The following is a 24,424-nucleotide window of genomic DNA, read 5'->3' as shown; positions in this document are numbered from 1 at the left end:
GTAAATACTTCATCTCCAGCTTAGTCAGCAGAGGGCATATGTTCCCTGGTTGTCAGTAATGATGGTACATTGCTTTTGATTATCTAAAAAGCACTCTTGGAACCTCTTCTTCATCAGGATGTTATGCTCAAGCATATGAACTACATATAAACCCACTGGATTTGATGCTGAGGTAGTGTAATCTATATACTAGTAACACTAGCATCTTTAGAGTACTGGTGTTGTTAATTTATCCTGTCAAGTACTTTTGATTATGTTTTTGAGGCACAATTGGTAGAACGTTTCTAAAATTTTAGTGCTTTGCCAGAAAGTTGCCCTTGTCTCATATATATATCTCATATCATGGTTATTAAGCATTCCCAGATGTATGTGGATTTTGACATCAATGTTAGCCTTCATAGATAGAAAACTTGTCACTTATGGAAAGGAGTCAACATTCTGTATGAGTCGTCATCTACCTGTTATGTTAGGTGCTTCATCACCAATAGTTTGTAGATATTAGAGTTTGGCACTCCCAGTGTTTAACTTACATCCAGCATAAGTTATGGCTTTGATAATGTATTGTGAAATGTCTACAGTGCTTCCTTAGGTTGTGTGCGAATGATATTGTCATTAGCACACTGAATCTCTATGGTTTATATTATTTGCCTTAAAGTATATTGTAATTGAATTTATTGACCTTTATCTTACACCATACAGCCAGTTCATACTTGCATAAAATATACAAATATTGATGGAATAACCTCTTCATCTCCATGGTAGCAGAAAGGTGTCTCTATGACATACACTCTGTGAAATTGTTTGTGGAAAAATCTGTGGTTAAATTTGAGTTTAGCTATTACAGAGGTGAGGTGCCTAGCCAATGAATTTGTATGAGACTTCATGGAATAGGGGACTGGCGGGTAATCTGTTGCGTACTTCTTGCCCTTGTCTTGTTGTTTCCTTCTGTTCTTGTTGCCAGTCTTCTGTGATGTGTCTGTGTAGGACATCTTGGTAATCCATACTTGAGATAGCTGCCCAGGTGGTTTGCCCTGTCAGAGCAGCTTACTTGTCAAGGCAGTTGACAGCTTCATTGCTAGTAATTCCACAGTGTGATTTCACCCAAGGAACATTAACAGAATAGCCTTCTTCAAACGACGATTTCAGCTCTTCGATAATCTTATACGACTGGGTTTTCGGTCAAACAGGTGCTAAAACTTTTAAGTATTCTTAGAGCAGGTAAAGAGTCAGTGAACAGGAAATAAAGACATGCTGTCATATTTGAGCAGAGAATTCTACAGTTATGATGGTTGCCATTGCTGCTATGAGGGCATTCAATAAGTAATGCAAGACATTTTTATTCTGAAAGGAGGTTTGCTCTATTCAGGATGCCAATACACCATATTATTCCCTACCTTTAGGCTACAAAACCATATTTTTAACATCATCTCTGTTCAATGTAATGGCCTTATGCCACATTACTGGGAGGGCCTGTGTGCCCACACGGTACCACTCTACGTACCAACATTGGAACCGACATCTTTTTGCATCAATAGCCTCCCCATCACCCAGGTACTGCTTCCTGTGCAGTGTATCCTTCATTGGGCCAAGCAGATGGAAGTTGGAAGTTGCAAGATCAGTGCTGTATGGTGGATGAAGAAGAACAGTTCAGGGAAATACTGTGAGCTCCTCACTTGTGTGAGGCCTTGCATTGTCATGCAGAAGAATTTGGTTTGAATTACTGTGGTGATGAACTCTTTGATGTCATTTCCTCAATTTCCTGATGGTAGCACAGTACACTTCAGAGCTGATTGTTGCACCATGAGGGAGGCCATCATGCAAAATAACCCATTCAGATTCCCAGAAGAACCCTGCCATGACTTTACAGCTGAAGGTGTGGCTTTAAACTTTTTCTTTGGAGGAGAGGTGATGTGGTGCCATTTTGTTGCAGGTTTGAAGTGATGAACCCACGCTTCATCACCTGCAATGACATTTGACAAGAAATTGTCATGAACAGCCTTGCAATACACAAGCAATTTCACGTAGATAGTCCTTCTTTGCTCTTTATGGTCTTCTGTTAGGTGGAAAGGAACCCAGGAGGCACACACCTTTGAGTATCCCAATTGGAGGATTATTGTGCCAACACTGCCAACAGAGATGTCCAGTTGTGTAGTGGGGTACTCGTTTGTGAGCCATCAGCCACCTCAAATGAGAGTGTCCACACATTCCAACACCACAGGAATCACAGCTGTGTGCAGCCAGCTGGCACACAGGATATTGGACAGGTTTGCATAACCTCATTGTGATGAGGACAGACACGTCATCTGACGATTCACTGTGCATTTGTTCACTGCCGAGTCTCCGTAGGCATTCTGCGAGTGCCTGTGAATATCTGCAGTGCTTTGGTTTTCTGCCAAGAGAAACTCAATGACAGCTCTCTGCTTGGAATGCGCCTCTGTTACAGATGCATACATCACCGACACCTGTAGGAACTCCGTGAAACTGTAGGTGCTGAAGCTGGAATATTCCACGATGTCCCATAACGTGTTTCACATTATTTGATCTGAAATTGGCCAAGAAAAAAATGTGTTGTATTACTTATTGAGGCAACAGCCTCGCCGCAAGGGATACACCGGTTCCCGTGAGATCGCCGAAGTTAAGCGCTGTCGGGCGTGGTCAGCACTCGGACGGGTGACCGTCCGAGCCGCCATTTTTCGGGGTGCACCCAGCCTCATGATGCCAATTGAGGAGCTACTCAATTGAATAGTAGTGGCTTCGGTAAGAATACCGTCGTAACGACCGGGAGAGCGGTGTGCTGACCCCACACCCCTCCTATCTGCATCCTCCACTGAGGATGACACGGCGGACAGATGGTCACAGTAGGCCACTCGTGGCCTGAACATAGAGTGTTTTTTTTTATTATTATTGCTTATTGAACACCAATTATTATTTGAATGGCCCAGACTTCCGCAAATATGGCGTGCAGTTCACACTTTTGACAGAGTCACTGGGTTTGCAGTTGTAAGTGCTGATAGATAATGCTTCCAGACACTGTCTTATAAACTGCACCAAAGTTTTATTGTTAATGTGAGTCTCATAGTCAAAGGTGATACCAGTTATTATATTCACCTTAGACAATTTCATTGGGTATGAGACACTAAAATTATTTTTTCTGGGTGCTCTAATGATCTTCTTTGATATTTCCTGAGGTCTAAATATGCCTGGGCTTGGGAGGAACAGTTCTAATGATCCAGAATCATTCAGTTAAACACTGTATGATGAGGTTAAAGTGACTGATTTCAGATTGTTGTATCCACATTGATTCGATTTAAGCAGAAATTTGGCACAGAGATACCACCAGCATAGATGGATATGAGGTTCGTGTGCTTCAACCAAGAGTGTATTTGTAGAGTAGAGTGCAAAGCTCTCAAACAAATTCTCTGTGCTTTATATTGGGATTTATAATTATGTTGAGGTAACTATCAGGTGCAGAACAATAACAACCACTTCCATAATCAATCATAATCATACAGTAAAGTGCAAGTGCTATCAAAATGTTCAAGCCCCATCCTAATCCTGTCATAGCTCTGATTATGTTGACAGCAATCTTCCATTTCTTAGCCACATATTTTGAGTGTAGCTTCTGGGTTATCCACTCTTGGAGAATGAACATTACAATTGCCAGTTATGACTTGCAGTCTTCTAGGGATATACTTTCCAAGTCAATATATATATTTTCTATGTACTGAAAAACTCTCACCTTTTTCAGGAATATCCTATGTAGGTCAATGGAGTAAATATAAACACAAGAGGTGTCAATACAGATCCTTGCAGCAATCCCATACACATTGTCCATGGTCCTATAATAGCCCTTCATGTATGACCAGTAGTAACCAATCAAAGAGAAAAAAATAATAGTTGTTCTGTAAATGTGTAGGGTATGTGCTGTTCCTTTAGTTTTGTGGCTAGCACTCAGAGTAATACATTATCACAACCTTCATTGAGGCAACCAGCTCTGTCAGAGAGCATTTTACAAGACATGTACTGCACAGAAGTCAGCTAGTCAAGAAAGTGCTGGCCAAAGAAATTCTCCAAGCAATAAAAGTGGTAAGGGTAGACATGCACAAAAAACGTGCACTACCTGCAATAGGTTCATTGCCAATGACAAAACAAATGGAGAATGCACCAACAGCATATGAGGAAGAAACATCTCTGGCTACATCTCCGGAAGAAATTAGGCCTACATCAGCATCAGAATGGGAACCATCATAGTTACCTTTGGCATCATCAGAAGCAGTAGTAGAAAATGTACCAGCTATAGAAGCACCTCTACAAACTGCAGTAGAAGTTACACCAGCAAAATAGCTACATCCCCGCCAAAAGGAGGGAAGAGAACTACAGCAGAAGAAGCAGTATCAGGTGTTGTGGGTAAGTGGAAATCAGTGCCTCCTCTCTGTCTACATGATTTTTTAGTGGAACACAGCAAGACAAAGAAGCCCATAACATAGATGGTGTAAAAGATATTATAGATCCTCAACAAACTGTTCATTCTAAAGACAATAACAAATCTGATCTTAAAATTTGCTACCTGAATATTCAAGGAGTCAAAGACAAAGACTTTGTTGTAAATAATTTTAGACAAGAGAACAAATTTGGTATTTTTTGTCTGAGTGAACAATGGGCAACAGAGAGTGAACTTACAGCTATCAAATTTGATAAATATAAAATAGCAAATGGTTCCTGTAGAAAAGTGCATAAAAGGGGTGGTGTGGCATTGTACACTAACCAGTCACTCAGTCACTGCATTAATAGGTTGGATCTAGACTATTTGTGTGCTATCAGAATTTTTATGCCACTGGTATAGTTAGTGACAATTTTAAGTTAGTGATAATAGCCTTATACAGATCACCTAAGGGTATCATTAGTGTATTTTTAGAAAAACTGGACATACTGTTAGATCTCAGATCATGATTCTGTATCATTAAATTACATAAGTAGGTTCTGTGCTGATAGGAATAACATTGATAAGTCTGTCCCAAAATGGTAATCACTAGATCCATCACAAATGATAAAATTGACAGGTTTTGTAAGTCCCTTACTAACAGAGACTGGTTTGGCCAATGGCCTGGTGACACAAATCATAGTCTATGTAAAGATCTGTCACCAAACCAATATTTGAAAGGTTTCTCAAAGCGTTTTTGCCACAATTTAATAATTGACAAAGGCTCAAAAGGCAAGGATATAAACAAACAAACCCCATGGCCTACTGCAAAACTAACAAATCTGAAAAACCAAGTTACATTGTTGCACAGTATACATAAAAATCTGAAGACCGACCATGCCAGATCAGCCAACATTCATTGTAGGAATAAGTGCAAAAAAGCCATTGTGGAAGCCAAAAGAGCACACAACTTCAGCAGTATTGAGAATTCCATGAATAAATGCAAAGCTGTGTGGAAACTAATAAATAGTCTTACTAAAGAGGAAAGAAACAGAAAAATCAGTATATGCCCTCAGAAATTCAATGATTTCTTTATTAAATCAGTTCAAGAAGTAGGAAATGCTATCACCAAACCTGTGATTAGCTCATCTGAGATTCTTTCTAAAATGTTTGTAAAACACTAGTAAATACAGGTATGTTTACCTTCTCTGAGGTCCCACCTAGTCTCATCTTAAAAATAGTTAAACATCTGAAATCATCTGAGAGTGTAGACATATATGACATTTCTTGTAACATTCTAAAAAAAGTAATAGATTGTATTGTGTATCCTTTAACATACTGCATAAATGAGTGTATATCTGAGGGATATTTTCCTGATGAGCTAAAAGTGTCTAGAGTAGTCCCAATATATAAAAAAGGAGATATTAACTCACCTTCAAGTGACAGACCCATTTCCATAGTCCCAGCTCTCTCTAAAGTGTTTGAATGTGAAATATACCAACAGTAATCCATGTACTTTGAAAATGTAGGAATAATTAGGGAATCACAGTACGGTTTTAGGAAAAACTAGTCAGCTGTTGATGCTATAGACTCAGTAGTCAAACACATACATCAAGTGTTTGAGGATAAAGGATTTGCTCAAGTCACCTTTTGTGATCTAAGTAAAGCTTTTGACTATGTAGACTCCTAGAAAAAATGGAGTACTATGGCATTGGTGGTAACAGCATTAAACTATTAAAATCATACCTACAGGATCCAAAGCAGGCTGTTTGTGTAGGTAAAGAAAAGTCCAGTACTGAATTAGTTAAAATAGGTGTACCACAGGGATCTGTACTGGGGCCTATTATATTCCTAATAATGATTAATGATCTGCCATCATTCATTGTCCATGGCGGTACCATATGCAGATGATACAACCTTCCTTCATTGTAGTAATGATTTCCGTAGCCTCAAAGCTTGTGTTGCGGAGACAATGGCTCAAGCATCCTATTGGCTTAAAGCAAATGGCTTCCCACTGAATTATAACAAAATGCAGCAGATGGTTTTTAGTCTAAAAGACAAGCCTCCATTAGACGATCCCAGTTGTATTAAGTTTTTAGGGGTATATACAGATGAAAAATTATCCTGGTGTCAACATGTACAATATATTAGTGGTAAATTATCTAGAGTGATGTATTTGCTATGGCAACTTATGGACTGTGTACCTCAAAATTATGTGGGAATGTAGTATTTTGCATTTTTCCAAAGGATCCTAACATATAGTATTATTTTATGGGGGAACTCGAGTTCTGTGTGCAACATCGTAATACTACAAAAGAAAACCATTAAGATAATTACTGGTTCTCCATATAAAGCACACTGCAAACCATTGTTCTGTGACCAAAAAATCATGACTGTAATAAGCCTATATATTTACTATGTTTTACTCCATAAAAAAAGAAGTTACCAGAAGCAAAACGTAGAGAAGATATACATTTCTACAACACAAGAAGGAGTAGATGCATTTATACTCCTTACCACAGACTGTCAAAGTCACTTAACAGCTATGAACTGATGGGGCACAAATCATTTAATAAGCTTCCACAATATGTACAAGAACTACCTAAACAAGCATTCAAACAAAAACTGCATGAATGGCTACTTGCTCATCCATTCTACGACATAAAAGATTATTTCAAATGCAATATAAATTTGTAGTATTAATGACAGGCCTCTTGTTTCCTTTGAATTAACAGTTATATTGTATTATATTCCTGATGTTGCCTATTGCTGTAATGGCCGAATGACAATAAAATTACTATTCTTATCATAGGTGCTATTTAGGCCCAGAAACAAACCTAGTGTGTATGCATTTCAGCTGAAAAAGAGATGTGTGTCACTAACCAGATACAAGATAATATTTCTAGTACCTTTCCCTTTGTGAAAAGTCATCTGATTACTAAGGAATATGACATGGACTTTTGTTATAAATGTGGAGAAGATATTGGTGTCCTTCATATGGCAGAAATGATAGAATATCTTAGTGGATATTATCTGGGATGGGGGCTGTATTTTTGCCAGGTGGAAAAGCTTTCTCCAGTTTGAATGGCTGTAGAAGAGAGTGACTGTCATTGGGATTTGGAACATCAGTGATAGGTGGATGTTTGACAGAGTGAGGTGTCTGCTTTTGCAACATCTATTCTATAACACACCTCACAGGCAGTGAATTTTAATGGTGAGGTATCAAGGGGTAGTTGGAGATCTTCTCCTTCTTCCACACACTTGACATTGTAGTATCCTTAGTTATGGAGTTATGGAGGGTTTTCCAATTCATCCTCCTTCTCATTATTTTTCAAAAAACACTTTTTTCCACTTGCACTTTTTCCAGGCTGATTCAGTTTTGTTGGACACTATGTCCCTTACACTTCCTCAATGCTTCCTTCACGTTTGTTGATGACTCTCTTATATTTAGTATCCCACCACACAGAACTGGCTCTGTTTGTAATGCAATATAGTTTCTGTTGGGGAATTACCTTACAATGGCATATGTTAATTTAGAATAATTGGAAACTAGAATTTCAGCTATCTCTAATTGTGTGAGACTTGCTTACAATCAGTCAGCATATTTATTCCTTTCCTGACATTCCATCTGTGTGCAGGGTAGACTCAGCATTGTTCTTCCTCAGAGCCAGGTAAAGTCCTGCTGATCTTGTCAGTAATGGTGGGATTATTCCTGTGGGGGAGCCATAATTTATCAGCACTAGGGTTTTGTCTTCTAGGATTGTCATTAATAGCTCACTTATGTGATCACCTATACTCACATCCCCGTAATGTGTGATGCACATTTAAGTACACCACTACAAGCAGTGAATGGCCACATTGTTGTAACAATGATGTAATGTCAGTGCCTGAAATGAATGTGTTACTAGAGCTGTAGATATCCAGTAAATTCAGGTCAATCTTTGAGGTTTGTGTGGATATTGCTGCAGCTTGTTAGTTCAAGAATATTGTAAGGAATACTTTCTTTCACAAGTATAGCTACCCCTCTTACCCATTGTTTCTGTCACATCTAATGATTCCAGAATGAAATTTTCACTCTGCAGTGGAGTGTGCACTGATACGAAACTTCCTGGAAGTTTAAAACTGTGTGCCAGACTGAGACTTGAACTCGGGACCTTTGCCTTTCATGGACAAGTGCTCTACCAAATGAGCTACCCAAGCATGGCTCACAACCCGTCCTCACAGCTTCAGTTCTGCCAGTACATCGTCTCCTACCTTCTAGAGTTCACAAAATCTCTCCTGCAAATCTTGCAGAACTAGGACTCCTGGATGAAAGGATATTGTGGAGACATGGCTTAGCCACAGCCTGGGGGATGTTTCCAGAATGAAATTTTCACTCTGCAGCAGAGTGTGCACTGATATGAAACTTCCTGGCAGATTAAAACTGTGTGACGGACTGAGACTCAAACTTGGGACCTTTCCCTTTTGCAAGCAAGTGATAGAGCACTTGCCAGTGAAAGGCAAAGGCCCCGAGTTCGAGTCTTGGTCTGGCACACAGTTTTAATCTGCCAGGAAGTTTCACTTCTAATGTTGTAATAGTCAGAGAAGTGGAAGTCCTGCATGGGCTTGAGCTATATTTTAGAAATGGCACAGAGTGAGAATTTGTTTTCTCATGCAGTGGATGAGACTCTCTTTATTGGATAGGAGTGACATTGTATTCTATCATAGTATACTCCTGACAACTTTTGCTATCTTTTAAAGAAAGCAAAGGGAGCAGATCAGTAACAAAGTCTGCTACAGTATGAGAATCCACAGGCATGGCTATAGCAAGTTATTGTAAAACACAAAGGATGATAGTGTGGATGTTATTAATTAGGAGGTTTTTTTCATTTGTTCACTAGTAATGGTCTGCTGAGGTCGCAGAGGATATGAATTTCTTTGTATTGGTGTTGCTGGGCATTGATTGCTGCACCACAGCAACTGTTGTGTTTTGTGTTGCTGATCAACATGACTCTGAGGGGTTTCACCTTTTATATGTGTCATTGATGACTGCAAGACTATTCTCTGTTGTTGTGGTAGTGGGGTTGGTTGGGGTACTGCAAGCCATGTCATCACTAGTGGTGTAAACACAGGTTGCCAGGCTGCTGGAGGGAGCTGTGGCTGCTAGCATAGTCAGGCGGCAGACCAGCTGCATGGAAATGGCAATGGACTGAATATTGTAGAGTCCCATACATTAATCATATGCATTGCCAGTATGTTTGCATACTGCCTATTTTGGTATAATCTCAGAGATTCTCAATAACTGGTGTCATTATAAGCCATTCTGTGCTTCATTTCTTTTTGTTTTAAGTAATCAGGACCTGTTTTATTCATGGCGTTGTGACCACATGGCAGTGGACACAGACAGGAAGTGTATTTTTGGACACATGTAAATGCTGTGTGTACCAGGAGTGACTGTATCTTGTTTGGCTGTTGCATTGTTTGTTACTATGTTGATCTGTTATGGAAAAAGGTGGTGTTGCAATATTTATAAAAAATAATATAGTGTATAAATCCTTAGATTTAAGCAAATACTGTGATGAACAACATTTTGAGGTGTGTGGCATCGAGTTAACAGCAGACAGTGCAACTGTTATTGTTTTGGCTGTTTACAGGGCACCTGCTGGAAATCTAAATGTATTTCTAAGACAAACTAAATCACTTCTGTCCCACCTATGTAGGAAAACTAAATCTATCATTGTTATAGGTGACTTCAATGTGGACCTTTCAACAGAAAATAGAAACAAAACAGACTTTGAACATTTAATGTACTGTTACAATTTAGTACCAGTGGTGGACACTCCAACTAGAGTAACTGCCAGTTCTAGCACTTTAATAGATAATGTATTTGTAGATAAGGATATTTGCAATAATTTGTCCATGAAAAATATTATAAATGGTCTCTCTGATCATGAAGGGCAATTCATCACTCTAAACCAAATGAATGTACAAAGAAAAGAACATTTCATTTGGAAAACATTTAGGATTAAAGACAGACACACCACTGAAACCTTTAATCAGCAATTACAGCTTGTGGACTGGTCTCCTGTATATGCTACAGTTGATGATAATTCAAAATTTAATATATTTATCAATGAAGTTACAAGCCTTTTTGAAGAAGCATTTCCTAAAAAATCAGTGAGAGAAAACCTGTTCAAATCTGTAAACAAGCCTTGGATTACTAAAGGCATGAAAATCTCTTGTAAAACATGAAGAGACCTATATGCTACAGCCAGGAGTTCAAATGATAACAATAGTATTACACACTACAAAATCTACAATAAAGTTCTGAATAAGACCATTCAGGCAGCAAAGAACATGTGCTTGAAGGCAGAAATTGACAACTTCAGCAATAAAGTAAAAACTATCTGGAAATTTGTAAAGGAGGAAATGGGGAAAAATGCAGTTTGTAGTGAAAATATCCAAATCAAAAGTGAGGGTAATCTTGTTAGCGATCTAAAAACAGTTGCAGACACATTCAACAACAATTTTTTAACAGTAACAGAAAAAAATAGGTTTACATGGGTCCATGAAGCAAGCCATCAATCTTTTAAAAGATAGAGTACCTGGTTCAGTACAACACATGAAGGTAAAAACAGTCACTGTTCAAGAAATTGAAAGAGTTATTAAATCACTGAAAAGTAAAAACTCTGCTGGAATTGACAACATTTCTAAGAAATTATTAAAATACTGCTCCAGCCATATAAGTAAAGTCCTTTGCCACATTTTTGATGTGTCACTTAAGCAAGGAATAGTTCCTGAGAGGCTTAAGTATGTAGTTGTAAAACCGCTGTATAAGAAGGGGGATAAGACGGATACTGCTAACTATAGCCCAATATCACTACTGACAAGCTTTTCAAAGGTTTTAGAGAAACTAATGCATGCCAGGATAGTTAAGCATCTCAGTGAACAAAATATCTTCAGCAAAAGTCAGTTTGGATTTCAGAATAGTTTGTCAACAGAAGATGCTGTATTTGCATTTACTGGCAAACTCTTGGAATCTATCACCAAAAAACTGAAAGTGATGGGGCATATTTTGTGACCTAACAAAAGCATTTGACAGTGTAAATCACCAAATTCTTTTACAAAAAGCTGCATATCTTGGTGTAAGTGGTGCAGCAGGGAAATGGCTTGACTCATATCTGTCAAACAGGAAACAAAAAGTTGCAGTAGATAGTTAAGATGGTGTCCCATTACCTTCAAAATGGGGTACCATCACATGTGGAGTGCCGCAGGGCTCAGTTCTGGGCCCCCTACTTTTTATTATATTTGTAAATGATCTCCCTCTCTGTACGTAATATCGTAGATTCACCATTTTTGCTGATGACACTACACTAATTATTGATAATTCAGTAGATAAACTTGAGGTAACAGCAAATAAGATTTTAAATGAAATGGTGAACACATTAATGGTCTTTCTTTAAATTACTGTAAAACAAACTACATTCAGCTCCACACAACATCCAAAGATGAGGAAATAGTAATAAAAATAAGTGAGCAGACAATAACCACGGTAGATTCCTCAAAATACCTAGGCTTGCATACTGATAGCAAACTGAATTGGTCAAACCACATCCTGGATCTATGCAAAAGACTAAGTTCAGCAACATACGCATTGCACATTGTTTCTTCTTATAGAAATATGGAAACCATGAAGTCAGCGTATTATGGTTACTTTCATGCAATTATGGCATTTGGAATTATATTTTGGGGAAATCAGCCACTGGGTAAAAAAGTACTGTGTGTACAAAAAAAAGAGCCATAAGGATCATGTGTGGCATCCATCCTAGAGCCACATGCAGAAATCTTTTTAAGAAGCTTGAAATACTTACATCCACTGTGCAATATATATTCTCTTTGATGTGCTTCACAAGGAAAGAAAAATCCATCTTTAAGCTGAATAGTGCATATCACAGTCACAATACTATAAGGAAACATGATATCCACTAAGAACAGCCAAATCTGGGTATGGTGCAGAAAGGAGTCCATTTCAGTGGCTGTAAGATTTTTAATGCCCTCCCTTCAAGAATTAAGTGTTTGGTGGATGATGATCTCTTGTTTAAAAAAACCTTAAGGTAGTTCCTATTGCCAGGATCATTTTATACAATAGAAGAGTTCCTGAACTACAGTGTTTAACATGTCTTGTATTGTAAATTACATATGTATGCCCAAATTTGTATTTGTAATACTGAATATTTTTATTGTAAACATATATTCTGCAATATTTATTTCTCTGTAACACTTATTATTTTGTAATCTTTATCTATCTCTAAAATGTATTTTTTTTTTGTAGTGGGACCCAGATTACTGTTTACTGTTTTTGTTTTGTAATCTCTAAAATGTATTTTTTGTAGTGGGACCTAAGTTACTGTTTACTGTTTTTGTTTTGTTTTATGTATTACCATAAATTCTGGCCAAAAGCTTGAAAAATTGACACATTCCGTATCCTGTGATAGTGTCACAACATGGATCACCAGAACAAAAGATAAATAAATAATAAATAAATGCATAAATAAATAATACAAAGAGTTGTTGCATCCAACACTGGGTAAATATAAGGCTCTACAAAGCACTGTATACTGTGTATTGTAACACAGAATGGCCTCTACCGTGATCAGAACGTAACTGTGGATACTGGTTGGGGCCTCCTGTCTGCATCCCCTTCTATGGTCTCCTTACAATATCTCCATACTGACACTACCAGCACATCACATTTAATTTCTGACAGTATCTCCTAATCTGTCAGAGAAGTGTCAAGATTGCGTGTCAAATGTTGCCATGTGTTGTTATTAAGAACTTGTGTAAGTAAGCTCCTAGATTGTTTAGAGAGTTTACTTTGCTGCTAATGAGGGTGTTTGCAGTTGCTGTACTTACAGTCTCAATTCTAATTCAATTCCTCCCAGATGATTAAAAGTTCAATACATGATTTTGTAGGTTACTGCTGTGCAGTCTGAGTTTTTTGACAAGTGCCATCAAATGTAGTGTCTGCCCCCCAATGCCCTCCACAAACAGTAAAAAAGGACCACTGTCATGTAACTCATATAGTTTTACTGGGCAATTATTTGTAGTCTGCTACTCACATTTTCTGTCACTGCATGCTGGCTGCCAATAGGATGTGTAAGTGAAATTGCTTGTTATGTCTCTCTTGTAGGCTGATTGCCTGATCCATGTGGAAGTTTATTGGCCTTCTTGAACAGCTGTTGCTGTTTCATAGTTTTAGTGATGACATGTGTTCCTGATTGTCAGCTAAGTTGACTTAACTGATTATTTCATCTGTTTGGGCTTTGATAGTATTCAGGAGCTAAAGAGCAGTATAAATTTTGTAGGAAACCCTGCATGACTTTACTGACAAATGAGTGTGAGAGTTAAGCAGTTTTCCACCTTCACTGTACTGGCCAGCACCCACCCACAGCTGTGACAAGCTAACAGATCACTTTAGCACAGGCAAACATGACAAATGGCTAACACACTGTTAAGTCTATCACCAGGAAATCAAAATAACATCTCAAAATAAGTTAACTCCTGAAGAGCACTTTTTGATTGTGACTTCTGCTGAACAGTCATTACAAGGCAACTCCCACCATAAAATTACAAAGTTTCCATTACAAGTAATATGTAGCTTTTATTCCAGTCATAATCTGACATTCGTCTATCTATAGGGTAGCTGAAATGTAGACAGAGAAGAAAGTTGTCATACTGACAGACAGCTCATTTTAACACCAGGCATTATTTCAAAAAGGCAGTATAATATTTCCATTTCTGGTCACTGAAGCTGTCAAGTCATTGTGCAGTAGTTTTAAAATTGTTGCATATCTAGGTGGACAGCTGTAGGAAGAAACAATTTTCTACAGAGTGCTGTGGTCAACACAGTCAAATAAATTTTCTGGACCTTTAAAGACCATACAGATGACCATATTCTTCTACTATATTTGTTGTACTGTGATCCACTGTTAACTCAGTGGGCACTTATATGTAGCAGAGACAGAGAGACATGTAGATCACATATGTTACTTGCAGAGGAGAGGACATGCCATTAAAGATAACAAGGAGTGGGAACGCATCCCTCCTAAGAGTTATTATGAGCCTGTTTCTGATATTTTGAAAGACATAATCAATTTTGTTTTTCTGATGTGTACTATTCAGCTCTGTCCTGTGACATCCATTGTCAATATCAAATGTTATTTTTCTTCTCATTACAAACAACATTTAGTTTATAGTTTTTATTTTATGTTATCATTTTATAGAGTGGCCTCAAATTATTATGATATGATATGATATTCAATTAGAACATCTTTATTAACAGAGATAGCCAATCAAGAGGAATAAGTGGGGCTCCAGCTTAATTTGGCTGCTGTATGATGGTAATATGAAAAGGATGCAGTTTGTCGCATGCAATACTTAGCAGCTGCTACAAATAATGATTATTCTTCAGATTTTAGTGTCGCTGTTAATAAATACAATTGGACTAGATATTGCAACAAATTAACCTGAGACATCTGTATCAACTGGATACATGAAACTATACCTTAAACAACATTTTCTTTTCTTTTTGTATGGGAAACTCTGTGGTGTTTACTGGTGTACAAGGAGCTGCATAAACCTCACAATAGGCAATTGTTGTTGGTCTCATATCTTTATATCACATGGCACCACAGAACAAGAGGTTTCTAAAGATCAGAGAGGTGTAAAAAAAAATAAATATTATTCAGGAAAAAACCTATTTAAAGCAATCTTGAATACAATGAAACAGATATTTGAAATGTGGTGTAGATAATTACATGATCCATTTTTTGTACTTCTTTTTAATTAGGTTTAAGAAGAACTTCAAAGTTCAGTCTTATCATACCACAACACAGCTTTCAAGATACCACTGACAACCTTTCAAATTTGTTTAAAAACATTTTTTGTAACTGCTTTCAACCTAGTTCTGCTGTGTTTCTTCCTTCAGTCATGTATGAACATATTAATAAGTCCATGTTCCAAACAATGACCCTAAAACTCAAATAAAATACTGTGATTAAACCAATAAAAGATTATATTATACATAAGCAAGCCATAGAACTCCTCGGTGACTTCAGATTTTAATTTCTGAATAAATCATTTGGTACATATTGAAAGGTTCTTTCACATTTTGTTTTAACTAATTTATACTGAAGTTGTAACACAGTGGACCAAAAGAGGTGGTTAATAGTGACCATTCCTCTAATATTTACTGATAATCAAATGAAATGAGGTATGCCAAACATGGGTGAAACAAAAGAAGAAGAAATGAGATATCAGTTTGATTATGTACTGCAAGAAAGAGTGAAAATGAAATGATATCAGATTATGGTATTGTGACATTAACAACCAATTTCCTCATTTATTTAATTCATACTGCTTGAGTTTAAATAGATAAATCACCATTCTATGTACATAAACAAGAACATGTAAGCATTTTCCTGCAAATGAATTATGGGTATTGTGTAAGCACATTTAAAGGGCAAAGAAGCTCACTACCTCTTGAGTTTCTGCTCTTCTTCTAGTTTAAGTCTACACAGCACACAGTACATACAAACCACAGTCACCCACTGCTCACATCAATTGCTGTGGGAAAATCCTCATGTTCAGAAAAATGGATAAGCAATTAGTTGTATCATTTTTCAAATCAGTGATTGAACATTTTCATTAAGGCAAGGAACATATAGAATACTTGTTTCTAAAGTTGAATTGTTGTTCAGTCTCTATATAAATAGATACTTAACCTTACATAAGAACATGGCAAAGATCTCCCACGGTGAAGGAGAAACATTCCGAGACCTTCGAAAGAAATACTGACTACAGCACATAGGTACAAATCCAAGTATAAAACTAGAGTTAGGCAGGTAGTAACTGAACTACAAGAAGGATAATGGCTAAAATCTTCAAAATCTATTGTAGCAAACTCTTTTTGCATCGGTCTCTTCACACAGAAACAAAAATTTTAGTCATATTTCGAGGCAATTGTTAGTAAGAAAATTAGTGGCCAGATACTTGTTGATGACATGAGATCTGAAAAATCAATAGCATTATAAAAACCAAAATGTTTGATATGGATTTTAAATGTTCCTTGACAAAGGACAGTTGTCATATTCAACTGCCATACTACTGATGGATGCTATACTACAGACAAATTCTTTAGTTATTAGTAATACTGGTGTCAAAAAGCACCTACAATCATTTAAACTTAACAAGTGCTGTACCTGTTATGTTTATTACAAGTGACCTATTTTCACACTTAGTCATAATTTACTGAATACCCCTGAACAGAGAACAGTTTACTTCAGTTGGTTGTGAGCATAGATGAAACCCTCCACAAAACACACAGCAGAGATGACATAACTACTATTCTATATCACGCACCTCTCTCTGTAGTAGAGTCGTGGAAATACTCTGTACTTATATATAAGACCAATCTGGAACTAAATGACCTGACCATAAAAAAATCAACTCTTCGTATGATATCCTGAAAGCCATGGGTAGAGGTAACCAGGTGTGTTTCTAAACCTTTAAATTTTTGATTCATTACCACAATGATGCCTGCAAAAGAAAATATATTCTTATGGTATATGCATTAAGGTTGCCAAATGGACTGAAGATGATAATCAACCACAAATACAGATGTAATTTGGAATGTGCCAGAGGGAAGTTTGATGAGGTCAATGCTTTTCACACTCTATATTAACAGATTTTGTTGATGCATTTCAATGGAATTCCAAATTTTTGTTGTATGGTGCAGTTATTTATGGGAAAAAATCACGAAATAAAAATTTCAATTAAATCCTACCAGATCTCTGCCATCTGCAAACATTCCAGCTAGCTTTTAAACTAGAGAAATGTGAAATTGTACATTTTAGAAACCATAAAAATGCTTTTGACTACATGAATAATGAGTCACAATTGGAATCAGTTAAGTCAAACAAAAATCTCACAATAAGAGCACATGCTGATAAGAAATGGTTTGCTCAAATAAACACAGCTGCAGGTAATGTAAATGGCTAACGTCAGTTAATGGATAGGATACTAGTAAATTACGATTTTCTGGGAAAAAAACATTGCTTAGTAGGCATTTCTATGACCTATACTGGAATACTGAACAAGCACATGAACTTCACTGAAAGAGGTAAAGTTGTAATAAATTAAACAGTTGGTTTGAACACCACAGTGCCTTACTTGGCATGGTGCTACTGGAGCTGGTTTGCTCCTGCCTTCTTTCAGCATTTTTCACTTTAACAGATTACCAGAGATGAAAGAAGTGATATGGAACATATAAAAATTGTAAGACTACCCTGGACTCAAACCTGACACCATTAAATCCTTAGTCTGGCACTTTACCATTGAGCCACACAGCTCCATGTCAGATCTGATTAAGAGGAGACACTGAACGTATACAAAGGAAGACAATACAAACAATCACAGTCAAAGCAAATAATGAAATTCTGAAATGTCTACACTGGGGAACTCTTTTAAAAGCATGTTCTACTTAGAAAGTTTGGAAAGTCAGAAATCATGATAGAATCTGCAAATATTCTTCAAATCTCTACACATGGTATGAAAGAAAATATTAATTTATAATGCACTACAATAAAGCCTCTTGTCATGCACTTTACAGCAATTTGAACATAGTATATGAAGATGCAGGATTGATTACATATTAACAGCAGTCAACTGAAGGAAGTTTTTTTACTTACATACTACAGCAAAGAAACACACAAGTAAGGTCTAACCTTACCACTAAATAACCTTTATTTGGAATGAAAGAATAGAATATTACAACTAGAAAAATAAATCCCTCAGTAATAAACTGTGCAGTTCATAATTGAACTCTATGGAAAAGACTGTTACTTTTCATTCTGAAAAAGAGGTACTTAGTACATATACAAGGTTCAGCACTATTAGGTGCTTTACAGTTGTTATTACTTTGAAACTAAGCTTGAAATCTCTTTCAACCTATAATGTGTGATACATATGGCCTGAGAATTTTTGTAATTTATTGTGATCACTAAAGCAGGTATTTTCATATAGTTTGAATAATCTTTGTGAAACTGGTGAAGCTGTGCAGAGGGGCTGTGCAATTTGAGGTGTCATGTCATGGACAGTGAGGCCCCTCCCTCTGGAGGTTCGAGTCCTCCCTCGGGCGTGGGTGTGTGTGTCGTTCTTAGCATAAGTTAGTTTTAGTAGTGTGTAAGACTAGGGACCGATGACCTCAGTAGTTTGGTCCCTTGGGAATTCACACACATTTGAACATTTGAAACTGCTGACAGTTATACTGATAAATAAACTTCATGCAAGCACTTTTGTAGAAATAAAAAAGCTAAACAGGACATTATTCATAATGAGAAAAGGTATTCATATTACCGCTGTGTTGCTGACCACTCTGCCCAAGATGTAATTACTTAGCTGGAGGTAGAAAACATTTGGACCATGTGCCTGCTCACTGCCAACTAAGAAAAGGTGTGCAAGACCACCAAACAACTGCTCAGACTCTGAATAATCCATAATATAATTTCCTGTGTTCCATTTATGATTGTTTGGTGATGTGATATACTGCAACAGCAGTGATGCCAATGGTTTCCTGAAACAACAGACTTTCATCACCAAAAATAGAAATATTGTGAAAAAACTAAAATACATCATAATCTGTTACTGATATGAAAACTTCCCTTTCAACATCCTTAACATAAGACTCATGACATTAAAAGGTGGATATCCTACAAAAAGGTGGATATCCTACAACAGATGGGATTTGTGTATAATGTTTTGCATTCTTATAACAAAAAAGTAACAACAGATAACTGAAGGCTGAAAGATACTCTTGCCGCTGTATTTCTGTGTGCAAAACTGTGATATTACATCTATTAGTGTCAATATAATGTACATCGATAGATAAAAGAATCTACTCACCTTGCAGCACCAGGAGAACACACACATAGACTGCATCACTCTTTCATTCTCACCCCATCCAGTAAGTCTCCCCTGAACTGGGGTTTTGGGTGACTTTTCTCAACTGTACACCTTTTCCTAAACCTCTCCAGTCCTTTCCCTTCACCCCTCTTCCTTCCCCTTCAACTCTTCTACCAGGATAATGAGCCACTGGCTCTGATCGCTTGTGAGAGTTAAACCTTCCTGTGTGTGTGTGTGTGTGTGTGTGTGTGTGTGTGTGTGTGTGTGTGTGTGTGTGTGTGTGTGTGTGTGTGTTCTACTGCCACTGCTTGGTGAGTAGATATTTTATCTATTATCTGAATGGTAGATTTTGATATTAACCCAGAATTAAACTCTCTGAAGACACATAATGTATGTAATACTGATTCTAATTTACTAGAAATATGAAATAATAATTTCGTTTGCTTTATGAACAGTTTGTCACATGCATCATCATTTATCCTGTGATGTATTAGGTGGACTTACAACATGTGTGATAGAATCATTATTTTTCTCAGTACATTAGGAACTTTTATCCCTATAAATAATTTGAAGTAAAAACATTAGCTGTTACTTAAAGCTGTATGGATACTAGATAAACTAATCCTTTCGTTCTGATCTACAAAATTTCCTGTGGGGTAATTTACTATGAGCTGTTACACACTACTGTAATGAGAAGACTTGAGTCCACCTACTATGTTTCTCTGATCTTATTCCTATGTAAGCAATGCTATAATAATCTTCCAACAAAGCTTAGAGATTAGATTAGTACTTGTTTCATAGATCATGATCACAACACTTCGTAATTATGTGGAATGAGTCAGGTTAATAAAAGGTGTCTATACAAGATATTACATTACACAAAATATTACATGACACTTTCTTGGGGGGGAGATTACCCACTTACTATATCCAAAAATTCATCTTATGAGTAGAAGGAGTTGCCATTAAGAAATTCTTTTAATTTCCTTTGAAATGCTATATGGCTATCTGTCAGACTTTTGATGCTATTAGGTAAGTGACCAAAGACTTTCATGGCAGCATAATTTACCCCCTTCTGAGCCAAAGTTAGATTTAACCTTGAGCAGTGAAGATCATCCTTTCTCCTAGTGTTGTAGCCATGTACACTGCTATTACTTTTGAATTCATTCGGATTGTTAATAACAAATTTCATAAGTGAATATATATATTGTGAGGTGACAGTGAAGATCTCTAGCTCTTTAAATAAGTGTCTGCAGGATGATCTTGGATGAGCTCCAGCAATTATTCTGATTACATGCTTTTGTGCAATGAACACTCTTTTACTCAATGATGAGTTACCCCAGAATATGATGCCATACGAAAGCAGAAAGTGGTAGTAGGCATGGTAAGCTAATTTACTCAGATGTATATCATCAAAATTTGCAATGACCGTAATAGCATAAGTAGTTGAACTCAAAACGTTTCAGCAGATCCTCAGTGTGTTTTTTCCAGTCCAACCACTCATCAATGCATACACCTAGAAATTTTGAATATTCTACCTTAGCTACCGATTTCTGATCGAAGTCTATATTTATTAATGGTGTCATTCCATTTACTGTGTGGAACTGTATGTACTGTGTTTTGTCAAAATTTAATGAGAGTCCATTTGCAGAGAACCACTTAATGATTTTCTGACAAACATCGTTTACAATTTCACCAGTTAATTCTTGTCTGTTGGGTGTGATAGCTATACTTGTATCATCAGCAAAAAGTACCAGCTTTGAATCTTCGTGAATATAGAATGGCAATTCATTAATATATATTAATAACAGCAGAGGACCCAAGACTGAACCTTGTGGCACCCCATTCTTTATTGTTCCCCAGTTCTAGAAATCGCCAGTTTTTTGCATATTATGTGAACTGCTTATTTCAACTTTCTGCACTCTTACAGTTAGGTATGATTTAAACCATTGGAGCACTGTCCCATTCATACCACAGTACTTGAGCTTATCTAGAAGTATTCCATGATTTACACAATCAAAAGCCTTTGAGAGGTCACAAGAAATTCCCAACAGGTGACTTCCGGTTACTCAGAGCATTTAATATTTCATTAATGAAAGTATATATAGCATTTTCTGTTGAAAACCCCTTCCAGAAACCAAATTGACATTTTGTTAAAACTTTACTTTTACAAAGGTGTGAAGCTACTCTGCAATACATTACTTTTTCAAAAATTTTGGATAAGGCAGTCAGAAGAGAGATTTGGTGGTAGTTGTTGACATCAGACGTATCCCCTTTTTTATGCAGTGATTTAACAATGGCATACTTCAGTCTATCTGGGAACATACCATGCTTCAGAGAGCTATTACATATGTTGCTAAGAATCCCACTTATTTCTTGGGAACAAGCTTTTATTATCCCGATGAAAATGCCATCAATTCCACATGAGCTTTTATTCTTGAGAGAGTTTATCATCTTCCTAATTTCAGCAGGAGAGGTGGGTGGAATTTCAATTGTATCAAATGGTGTGGGTAAGACCTCTTCCATTAACTGCCTTGCTTCTTCTAATGAACATTTAGATCCTATTTTCTCTACAACATTTAAAAAATGATTATTCAAAATGTTTTTGACTTCTGGCTTGTTGTTTATCAAGTTTCCATTCACTTCGATGGTGATGCCAGCATCCTGTACTCTTGGTTGCCCTGTCTCCCTTGTAATAATATTCCAAATTGTTTTGATTTTCTTATCAGAGATATTAATCTCAGACATGATGCACATGCTTCTGGACTTTTTAATAACCTTTCTTAAAGTAGCACAGTAGTTTTTATAATATTTGGCTGTTTCTGGGTCATTACTCTTTCTTGTTGTTAGATACAGTTCCTTTTGTGCTTACAAGATATTTTTATTCCTTTAGTAAGCCAAGGTTTTTTGCATCATTTCTTATAATTAGATTTAACTGCTTTCTTGGGAAAACAGATATCAAATTCTCTTACAAGTGTATCATGAAATGAGTTATATTTTAAATTAGCATTGGGTTCCTTATACACCTCATCCCAGCCTAACTGCTGTAATTAGCCTTAATTTCATAAGAAGTTATTTGTAAAATTCAGATAAATATTATTTTAGAAAATTCTGGGTGGAATATACCCATTATGGAGTGAGCAAAAGGAACCATTACATGTGTAACAAAAGTGCTGAGGAATGGAGTGGCATACAACGAGAACTTAAGCAATGTGGCTTAGCTTATGTACTTGGGGTTCTTCTTCAGAACATATGAACACACATGTAAGCATTTTGTCCATCTTTCAGTTCCATAAGAGATTATGCTCCAGTTATATACTTTCCAAAAAGGCTTTCTATCACTCAAATTTATATCAGTTCTTAATAAAGTTCCCTTTTTTCAAAACACTTTTCTTCCTTTTGTCAGTCTGCATTTTATGTCCTCTTACTTTGGCCACTGTCAATTATTTTGCACCCCAAATAGCAAACCTTATCAAATACGTTTAATGTCTCATTTCCTTATACTCGTACAATTCTACCACACCAACCTGACTACTTTCCATTCCATTCAACTATTCGTGCATATCATTTTCAGTTTGTGATACAATTACAATGTCATTGGCAATTCCCGTGGTTATTATTTCTTGTTCCTGAACTTTAATTCCTGTTCCACATTTCTCCATGTTTTCCTTTACTGCTTACTCAATATACAGTTTTAATAACATCAGGGAGAGGTTATAGGTCTGTCTCACTCCATTCTCAGTCACTGCTTCCCTTTTATGCCCTTTGACTTTTGCAACTTCAGTCTGGTTTCTGTCAAGTTATAAATAACTATTTGCTCTCTGTATTTTACCCCAGCTACCTTTAGAGTCTCAAAGAGAGTATGCTAGTTGACATTAACAAAAGCTTTCCATAAATCTACAAATGCTATAAATTATGTTTGTCTTTCTTCAGTCTACTTTCTAAAATAAGTTGTAGGCCTAGTGTCAGTTTTGCTTCATGTGCTCCCACATATCTCCATAACTCAAACTGATATTCCTCAAGGTTGCCTTCTACTATGTTTTTTTTCTATTCTTCTGTAAATAATTGGTGACAGTATCTTGCAACCATGATTATTAAATTGATGCTATGGTAATATCCACACATGCCTTCTTTGGAGTAGGATTTATTAAATTTTTCTTTATGGTGGAAGGTATTTTGTCCGACTGATATTTCTTGCACAGAGTTTGGAATATGTTTCTCATGGCTGTCTATCTGAAGGATCTAAATAATTCTGACAGAATGTTGCCTACTATAGAGGATTTCTTTAAACTTAGGTCTTTCAGAGATGTGTCAAACTCCTCTTGCAGTATCATAACTCCCATGTCATACTCATTTATTTCCTCTTCTCTTTCTATAATACACTGAGCTGACAAAAGTCATGGGACAGCAATGGGCACATATACACATAGTGGTAGTATCTCGTACACAGGATATAAAAGGATAGTGCATTGGCAGAGCTGTCATTTGTGCTCAGGGGATTCATGCGATAAGGTTTCCGATGTGACTATCACCACAAAATGGGAATTTACAGACTTTGAATACGGAATGGTAGTGGGAGCCAGTTGCATGGAGCATTCCATTTTAGAAATCATTACAAAAGTCAATATTGAGATACACAGTGTCATGAGGGTGCTGAGAATACCACATTTCAGGCATTAACTCTCACCACAGACAATGCAGTAGCTGATGGCCTTCACTTAATGACCCAGAGCAATGGCGTTTGCATAGAGTTGTCAGTGCTAAAAGACAAGCAACACTGTATGAAATAAGCACAGAAATCAATGTGGGGTGTATGACTAATGTATTCATTAGGGCAGTGAAGTAAAAAATTTGGCATTACTGGGCTATGGCAGGAGATGACTAACTTGAGTGCCTTTGTGAACAGCTTGACATCACCTGCAGTGCCTCTCCTGGGCTCATGACCATATCCTATACAACTGGAAAACCATGGCCAGGTGTGATGAGTACTAATTTCAATTGGTAACAGCTGATAGGAGGGTTTGAGTGTGCTGCAGAGCCCATGAAGCCATGGACTCATGTTGT

The 24,424-nt window shown here is 36.9% G+C and overlaps 1 protein-coding gene across 2 annotated transcripts in view; it reads right to left on the bottom strand.

Moving 5' to 3' along the window:
- LOC124721097 overlaps positions 1-24,424 on the bottom strand; it is a 654,343-nt gene that overhangs the window by 346,458 nt on the left and 283,461 nt on the right. For both annotated transcript variants that reach the window (XM_047245917.1, XM_047245918.1), the window contains exon 11: positions 18,815-19,031. In XM_047245917.1, coding sequence (XP_047101873.1) covers positions 18,815-19,031 — 217 coding nt within the window. The remainder of the gene's footprint in view (positions 1-18,814; positions 19,032-24,424) is intronic.

Source organism: Schistocerca piceifrons, chromosome X, assembly GCF_021461385.2.
Source record: "Schistocerca piceifrons isolate TAMUIC-IGC-003096 chromosome X, iqSchPice1.1, whole genome shotgun sequence".
In the NCBI taxonomy this organism is placed as follows: Eukaryota; Metazoa; Arthropoda; class Insecta; order Orthoptera; family Acrididae; genus Schistocerca; species Schistocerca piceifrons.
This window is presented reverse-complemented; position numbering and strand designations above follow the sequence as displayed.